Here is a 9,328-nt window from a genome sequence, read left to right on the forward strand (position 1 = left end):
AGTGATTGCGGGGTACAGTCCCGGCGGATCGTTATTTGTGGTTCGTGTGGTTTACCGATCGGTCGCGTGTGTTCGCCGGTAATGTCCGCAAACGAGGCGAGTTGGATCGTAGCTTTCATTCGCTCCAACACTGATCGCTGCGATGTGCGATCGCTGCCGCCATTACGCCATCACGCCATTTTACGTGTGATGCGTGTGGCAAAGTTTGATTCACGGTCGATACCACGCGGTCCACATAAGTTGCTGCTGCTGCTGCTTGTACGTTGATAATGGTGAAGTTTGCTTTGCTATAGTTGAAGACGGGAAAACAAGAAAGAGATGTAGAGCTAGCAGTATTAGAGGAAGGAGGAAGCTTAAGGGCTAAAGATAGTGGCGGGTGATAATGATCGATGTTGGCAAGCGGGAACGCAGCAGGTTGCACCGATAATAGCGGCGAACAGGTCGGGTTAACTAGAACCAGGTCAAGCATTCTTCGCCTATGGTTCATGACTGTGTTCATTTGTAGAAGTTGAGACTGTTCCAGCATGCCAATGAACGCCGAGCAGCAATTGGGGAAAGCGAGCAGGTTCGGATGAAGGATGGCAGATGAAGTGGACCGAGAAACAATCAAGGAAAGCGGCGCTTGGTTGAAGTCTCCACCGAGGATGAGCAAATCGTCCCAGACCATCCCAAGCGAATGCTTAGTGACGTAGATTTGAGAAGATTGAAGCTTGGACGAGCAGGCGATTAGTACGCCCCACCTCTAGCTTTCGTGCTATTCAGCTCGGAGCGGTCGCAGCGGTACACATTGTAAACGTTGGAGTCGAACAGGAGGTTGGATGGCAGTGCCGGGTCGAGCCATGTTTCTCCCCTATATTCCCGGAGCGGTCGCGAGCGGCGCAAAAGATGGCGCTCGTTCGGAGTGGCCTTCAGCCACGTATGATGTGAAAATGGTCCTTCATTGGGTTTCTTTGTCGCTGGCGCTCGGCTTTCACAATGCTGTTTTTCCCACTTTTTTTTCTCATTCCTTTTCCGTTCCGTTGTACTTTCGCCGGCCCACAAGCGGCCCAGCGGCGGCTCTGGGCGGCTCGTGCTTTTGTTGCACCGTTTGGCTACCGTAAGCATCTCACCTCAGCGGTGGGGGATCGTCCCCCGTGTGGAGTCATCGTCGGTGTGTGTTCTTTGTGTGCACCACGTGTCCCATTTTCCTCGCCCCTTGGCACACAGCTTTGTGCCAGGCCCGCCTCTTCGCCTGGTGGCCTTTTTGACGAGGTGGCCGACCGACGAGTGGATCGTAAACGGATTTTTAATCATTGAGCGCTCTATTGAATGAAAATAACTGCCCGTTTTCGACCCAAAGTGGAAAGTTATTTTTATGGCAGAATTCAGCTGATGGCTTCCTCCTGTGGCATACATGCTCTTGATTGCTGATAAGCTCCACTCTCACAAAACCTTCTCAAGGCAACGTAAAATCGACATAAATTAGTGAGCATATAGTTTGATTCAATTTCGCTATAATAATAAGTGAACATGATTTGATTATCGATCGACGTCCGTTCGGACCACTTGCGAAGCGGTTGCGATCCTGATTTTAGCTCTGATTTTTTGCCACTTAGCCCCCGGTGGGGGACCATACTGGCCGTGGTACTCCATTTTGTCCGCCGCCCATCTGTCCTCACTCAGCTCGCGGGGTGGCGTCCGAAGCGGCATCCCTGACCTACACTCGAGGCAAAAAGTAGGCCGCCATCGGCAGCACCATCCGTGATCCGGCTGCGCGGTACGACGGTGGCCTACAGTGGCTTTTCCCCGTCCGAATGTACGTACGCGGACGGCAACAAATCTAATTATACCTAGTGCACCTAAAAATAGCACAACTATCCGGCCACCCTGAGTTGATTGAAGAGTGGAACGTTTGAAGGAGAGAGCAACAGAATTGGAATGGCGGTCGAATGTTGAAAACAAAGGTTTGTTGGTGGTGTGACCACGAGGAAAGTTGACAGAAACCGAGTTGCCAGCTTTGAAGAGTACGCGTGGGGTAGTGTTGCGTATAACAGTTTGGATCCCCTACACCGCTGTCAACTCAACCCAGGTCCCGTAAACGGTTTAGCACTCGGTGCTAGTAGAAATAAAGTAGATAAAAACTACCCAAACCGTGCTGAAAACATTTAGGACGTCGATCGCGCTCAACAGTACTCGATATACCAAGAAATGTTAAAAAATAACTTTATTGAAGCCACCATAAAGGGGAAGACGTACTTTAACCCTGAATTGAGATTGAAAGAAAACCCCTTTAATAGACCATAACGGTAAGGTAAGCAGGACTTGCGAGATTCGACCTTTAAAACTACATCTACATGCCCCTGCTCCTATACACTCTGCCCGATTTCTTGCACTTTGGAATAAAATTTTCCCCTAAGGCTCTTAATATGCACACCGGTACCAGTTAAATTTTGAAATAGGAATTTATGCCTTGTTCAAGGGTCTGTTGGCCAGGGGTCGTTGTTTTTGGACAACGATAATTACTTTCGTATTTTGGTCAGGTCAAGATATCCCAAGGAGCAACTATGTCCGATACAGAGTCCGATGGACGGTCCATCGGACACTCTCAGACAGTCCTTTGGACGGTCCGAAAGACGGCAAAATTAAGCAGCTTTGCAGTCCTTTGGACCGTCCAACGGACTATGCTCGGGACTGCAAAACGGCCTATTGTCAAAAAAGCTCATTTTATAGCTACAAAAGCTCATTATGGCAAAGCTTTGTTAAAATTATAGCTCATTTCAAATATTTAAATCTATTATAGCAAAAACCAGTAAAATTATTTTTCATTATTTATTTATTTATTTATTTTAAAAATACAAACTTAGTTACGTTACCCTGCGACGAACGCACAATCGCCGAGTTTACAATATTACTAACTATTACTACGCACGCATTGCTTTACAATCTATTGGTTACAAACACCAAAAAGTGGATATTCTTCCACACGATCTGCGAGGCGCGTTAAAAGAACAAACAACCAGTTGTGACTATGAACTTTTGACAGCTGCGTGGTGCACGTTACGAAAACGTTATTCGGCACGGCAAATGAGAAACGAGGCAAATGGACACCCGTCACCGGTAAGCGGTTTACGAAGTGGCCACTGGTCATCTGGTAAACTGCGAAAAGGTACGTTCCACGTTCGATCCGATCGCTCGTGTGAACCACCTCGTTCATCAGAAACTGGTACAGAATGGTCGTCTTGTCGGCGTTGTCCAGTTCCACCATGACAAGCTTGTGTTCTAAAACGAAACATAAAGTAAATAAACATTAGCAAGTTACAATAAACATTAGCGCTACAACGGGGAATTGGAACATCAAACGAAAACCGTTTTACGGTTGGCCATTTCAGTTTAATGTTACGTTTGACGATCAGTGAATCCATGTGGCCCACAAACGACGATCAGTGTCGCTAAAAAACCAGATTAAACAAATTATAATTGCTCGCTGGTGGCATTTTTTTTTTTGGGGTATTTGTCACGGGTTACGAACACCGCGTTTTGGCGTTAACCCACTATCAGTGCTCAAAACAGGTCCCCTTCGTCGCTAACGACATCACAGCAAAGGGCCCACACAGTGAGCTGCAACATTACCACTGATCCACTGATTCACAATCCACTGAACCGAACTACTGATTGATAGATTATCTCACGCATGACCGTACAGTTGCTTTGGCGCAGGAATGTCTGCAACACCCTCGCCACGCATACCACGGCTAACTCGGGCCGCGGAGGCTACCTTCCCTTGTCATACCTCTTTGTACAGTTGGTTGGCTGGGGTACTTAGCAGTGCCCGACATTACGCCATACGGACGACGGCGATACGGTGAGGCGGCCTCCGTTCTGAGCAGTGGTTCCCAAGGTTGGTTTAAGCCGTTCCCGAACTACGACACCGTGGTAACATAAGTTATTTGAAGACTTCATAAAAATTCTAAAATTTGTTGAAAATGTCGCCGGATCATCAACCATTCCCTGGCAGTTGCTGCGCACATCGTTCTCATTCAATTCCAAGTCATCCAGCACTCGTCTAACCTGTAACGAAACGGATGCTCATTTCACTAAATACATTTCTTTACACCTTACTTACCTTTATAATGTTTGAACTGATTCAAAACATATCGCCGCACACCAAATGCTCGTTCCAAAACCAAATGAATGGCAATACACCATTCATTCATGCCGTCGGGTACATGCTGGATCTGGAACGGGTACAGTCGCTGTGTATGTATCTGGCGGCAGCGGGTTTGGCCGGGTACGCTTGCCGGCGTTTTTACTACTTGTCGATGGACCAAGTACGAAGCTAAAATAGAACAAGACATCAATCGGTGCACATAACTATAATTGTTGAAACGATTAGTTTAACTCATAACACGGAACATCCAACGAACTAAACGAAACGAACTATACTGACCCGTCGTCGCCGTCTACTGCGTAGAATGTTTGGCAAACACACATAACACACATACAGACCGTGCACCGTTCTAATGTAAACAAACAAACGCCTGACAGTTTATCGCCATAAAATAAGCCTTGTCAGAACGGTGAGCTTTAGCAGGCCGTTTTGCAGTCCGCCGGGACTGCAAATCGACGGCATGCCGTCGATAGCAGGCCGTTTTGCAGTCCTGTCGACGGCATACCGTCGATTTGCTGTCCGCGTCGACGGCACGCCGGCGATTCGAAAGCTCGTGGCTCCTTGGGTACAAGTGGATCGCGCACGCTCTGAGGTGATAATTTCTAAACCAAGTGAATATTGCGGAAAATCCTTCCATGGTCTGATTTAAATGAATAACAAGAACCATCAGTGAATGCAATATGAGTAGCAAAAAATATAAAAAAACAGTACTTTATTCAAATTAACTGCCATTGCAAGATTATTAAGGTAAGCTGTGGTATTTAAATTGGTTAGCTGTGGCAAGTGGGCGCGGGACTCGAGCTGTCAAACTGCCTGACACTGACACATTTCCGGATTCTACTTTCCACCCGTTCCTTTGCGATTCGTTCCTGCACACTCGAAAATCACAAAACTAAAACGGTGCCGGCAACTGGTCAGCCATTGTGACTCATTCGAAGCAGTGACAACCGAGAAGTTTTAGTACGGTGCAATCGTTACACGCGCGACACTACGGATAATTTCTGCTGTAACCATGGAGAATCCGACGATTAACGATCTACCAAACGAAGTGAGTGATTTTAGTTTGCGGCCTATTCAGGTAAAGTTGCTCAAAAAGTATTTGTTTTCTTTTTTATAGTATTTGGAGGTTATATTTGACCACCTTGACGTGGACGACCTGAAGGACGCATCCTTGGTATGTAAACGATGGTCGGATTTGGCCTTTATCGGCGGGAAGAACGGATCGTGTGATGGTAGCGCTAAAATTTGGGTCGGACCATGAGAGCAACTTAAGCAACTTAAAATATCGCCACCTTGAAATCGGCCGAGAAACTGCAAAAATCTCTGTGCATGTAAAGAAATTATTCCAAGCGGTCAATCTTTCATCATTGCGTATAAAAGACTGTTATTTATCACACTCTTCATTACGTTTGATTTTGCTGGAGGCACCGAATCTTTAGCATTTGGCGATTCGTTATGAATTTAGAGAAGTGACCAAAGGATTGAACCGTTCCCGGTTATGAAAAAATTAGAACGCTTGGAGATCGAGGACGGCCATTCAAAAAAAGCAATCCGCTGGCATCCGATCGCCCCTTCGTTGCAAGGCCTGAAGATGTATTGTGATTATGAGCAGCAGTTGGAGCAGTGGACATTTTTCAGTGGTCAGTTACAGCAAGCTTATGTTTCTTTCTCGAACGGCTTTTGCCAAAATCACTTGAACGGCTTTTGTCAAATTACATTTCCTCTCCTAGAGGAGTTGTCAATAAAATTGGAACATAGTTTTGATAGGTATGAAGCATGTGTTCAACGACACGATTTGTTTCTACGATACGATTGTTTTCGAAGAAACTCCTCTTTGCGGCTTCTTCGCCTCTATGGCATATACCTATCTAAAACGATAGTTCAAGACATCACGAACCACTGCAAAAAGATAACGACTTTAGAAATCAGAAACGGGAAAACATACTAGGTTGTTTACTAAGTTTTGCGGTTCCCAGAGGGCGCTACTACGAGCCTGATTTTTTTTGTTATGTTGGTACACTCTTCAAACCTTCAAACTTCTTCGTTCACGTATGCGAAGTTTCATTTCAATCGGTCACTTAATTTTTATTTTACAAGCCAGTTAGTATCGACGTGTCACAGTATTTTTTACAATGGAAAAAGTTAAGTTGGCCCCTGGTCATGAATATCAAGGTGAGTATCAAGTGACTCTGCCGAGGACTCCGCCGATGACCAACCAGTGCAAATGAACCCTTTCTAATTACAGTGTAACATTCGTTTCGCGAGCTTACCGAAAACGAAAGAATCAAAGCATTCCAGTTCTTCCGCCTCGATCGTCCTCATAACACGTGGTAATTAACATTGTAACGGTGGTATCGCGAACCAAGCATCGCGAACTGGCAACAAACACATTTCGTTCTCGACCTCGTTCGACCATAGGCCGCAGGGTTTTTGTGTACCCCGGAAGTAGGCTACCCCCGAAGGCGGTTCCAGCACAGTGGACAACGAAAATAAAACTAACCACACATTCAGAGCCATCTTTGTTTGTTTGTTTGGTTGGTTGATGTTCCACGATCCGCAACTATATAGTGCGATTGCCTCTCTAATCGTCCTAGTAGTGGCACCGGGAAAGCTCTAAGCCAATTCGTCTGGAGGTCGAAGCGAAGCCTACGAAAGCATCTGCGTGGCTCAGAAAGCGTCCAGCACTGTCCCGTCGCTAGGGGCCCCTTTGGGAGCATACCGTTCCAGAAACTAATCAGCCAAAGTTGTTATGTGTGCGCGCACGCCCAATCCTGGAATGCCGGTCCAATGCTACGGGATCATGTCCATCAACTTGTCATCTGTCACCGATTGACACCGGGCTGGCCTGCTACTGTCGCTACAAAAGGCGTACCGTCCGGTCGGAACCGGTACTAGTTGTTAGCGCGTCCAGATTGCCACCATGGCCTCCCAGTATCGGTGCCGGTGGCCAGGGGCCGTGAGTTTCGTACTGGTGATGGTGTTGCTACATAGTGGCCACTCGTTGTCGCCCAGGGATTGTGCAAATGCGGGACAACTGTTGCCCCATCCGAAAGACTGTCGCAAGTATCTGGAGTGCGTCGGGGACACCGAGCTACGATTATTGACGTGCCCGGACGACAAGCAGTTTGACCCGGCCGCAGCCACCTGTACCAGCCGCAGCCGCGGTAATGAGTGTCCCCAGCGCAAGGATGAAGAATCCGGGACACCGGGGGGTACCTATCTTGGACGAGCGATCGTGGATCCGTGCGTGGGCAGTCGACCGGGGACCAAGTTCCCACATCCGCTCGACTGTTCTCTGTTCTACCAGTGCACGCAGTACGGTGGTTCAGCGCTGTTCAGCTGCCCAGCAAAGCTTGTGTTCCACGCCCGCATGTTGGTGTGCGTATGGCCTCAGAACGGTGTTTGCGATCCGGGTACAGAAGGAGGTGGCGGTGGCGACGGTGGCAGCGGGGGCGGCGGTGGCGGCGGTGGCGGCGGTGGCGGCGGTGGCGGCGGTGGCGGCGGTGGCGGTGGCGAAGGAGGTGGTGGTGGCGGCGAGGGTACGGAACTGGAGTGCGATGCTGGCTGCTTTCTGGACTACCGCTGCCCACTCGGCTGTGATCCGATTGTGCCACCGAAGGTCATTCCGCATCCCAGTCGGTGCGATGCGTACTTGAGCTGCAATGCGAACGGACACTCGTGTGAGCAGCTGTGTCCGCCGGGCATGTGGTTCAGCAGCATTTTCCGACGGTGCATCATTCAAGAGCTGTCCGAGTGCGTTCCCGTCAATCGGCCGGACTGTTTCGTGCCCGTGTGCACACCACATCCCGACTGTCCCGCGATCGACACGGACCCACCGACGATGCTGCCGAATCCTGGGAACAACAACACGTACTACATTTGCCGCGATGGGCTGGGCTGTCTAATGTTCTGCCCGCCGGAACTGGTGTGGAACTTCCTCACCGGGCAGTGCGATATGGGCGATGGAGATGCTGAAACCGATCCCCCGCCAACGCCATCACCTCCGATTACTCCAGAGCCAGTTACTACTCCAGAGCCAGTTACTACTCCAGAGCCAGTTACTACACCAGAACCGGCCACGACTCCAGAGCCAGTTACTACACCAGAACCGGTCACGACTCCAGAACCAGTTACTACTCCAGAGCCAGTTACTACTCCAGAGCCAGTGACCACGCCAGGGCCAGTTACAACGCCACCCCCGGTTACTACCCCAGACCCGGATTGTCCGACATGTCCACCATCGAACTGCGTACCGGATCCAAGGTGCCCACTGTGTGAGCTTTGTGAGCCAACTTTCTTCCCGCATGAGGACTGTGGACTGTACTACAAATGTAATTTTGGCAATATCTGCGAGATGAAGTGTCCGCCCGGGCTGCACTTCAACTACCGTGAGCGGGTATGCGATTGGCCAGACCAGGCCGGCTGTGCGTATCCGCCCATCACCGACGAGCCCGGCCCATCGGTCTGCCATCCGAATCCGGCCTGCCCGTCCGGGTCCGGCGAGTGGTTCCTGCCGCACCCAAACAGCTGCGATCTGTTTTACAAGTGCAGCTGGGGCAACGCGTGCCTGAAGGAGTGTCCGGACGGGCTGCACTGGAGCATCGCGCACAGTCGCTGCGAGTGGCCATTCCTGGCCGGCTGCGATCCAACGATCCCACCAAACGATCCGAACTGCCCAACCTGCCCCTGTCTACCGTGCCGCTCCAACGGCAACGCGTGCCACCGGTCGGCCCGCTGTGCCCCGGAGCATACTGGCCACGCGAACGCCACCCTTAGCTTCAGCCACGAGCAGCACTGCAGCCAGTTCTACGAGTGTCTGGCGGGCCAAGCTTGCGCCCTGAGGTGTCCGATCGGGCTCGAGTACAGTGGCGGCGTAGGCCGTTGCGACGAGCCCAGTTTGGCGAAGTGTAGCACACCTTAGAGGGACCCGTAGTTTTGTTTTTGGCACGAATAAACAAGCTCTTAAGCCGTACCCCGATTTCCGATAAGCTAGTAGCACCTAGACGACGTAAGAACATAAACGTAATATACATTCTGTGACCGCAGTGGCGTAGTCCCCGTGTGTTTTGGACCCTGGATGAAGATATCACAACGGAATCGGATGCCTTTTGATGATGAACAACAGCCTGCCTATTAAAGCACCACGTTCTTATCCCCGACAGTAGTGTCGAGGTCACAGGT

General features: G+C 49.8%; 2 protein-coding genes across 2 annotated transcripts; one reads left to right on the plus strand and one right to left on the minus strand.

Annotated features, from left to right (window-relative positions):
- Positions 1-2,910: 2,910 nt before the first annotated feature.
- On the minus strand, positions 2,911-3,886 carry LOC128276221 (uncharacterized). The gene is made up of 2 exons (XM_053014696.1): positions 3,770-3,886; positions 2,911-3,258 (listed from the first exon to the last, which is right to left on the minus strand). The coding sequence occupies exons 1-2, from the start codon at positions 3,813-3,815 to the stop codon at positions 2,924-2,926; spliced, it is 381 nt and encodes a 126-aa protein (XP_052870656.1). The 5' UTR covers positions 3,816-3,886; the 3' UTR covers positions 2,911-2,923.
- Positions 3,887-7,067: 3,181 nt separating this feature from the next.
- On the plus strand, positions 7,068-9,068 carry LOC128276220 (uncharacterized). Its single transcript, XM_053014695.1, has 2 exons — positions 7,068-7,560; positions 7,666-9,068. Exons 1-2 carry the CDS (start codon positions 7,068-7,070, stop codon positions 9,066-9,068), a joined length of 1,896 nt encoding a protein of 631 aa, XP_052870655.1.
- Positions 9,069-9,328: the final 260 nt, after the last annotated feature.

Source organism: Anopheles cruzii, unplaced genomic scaffold (genome assembly GCF_943734635.1).
Source record: "Anopheles cruzii unplaced genomic scaffold, idAnoCruzAS_RS32_06 scaffold00752_ctg1, whole genome shotgun sequence".
Taxonomy (NCBI): Eukaryota; Metazoa; Arthropoda; class Insecta; order Diptera; family Culicidae; genus Anopheles; species Anopheles cruzii.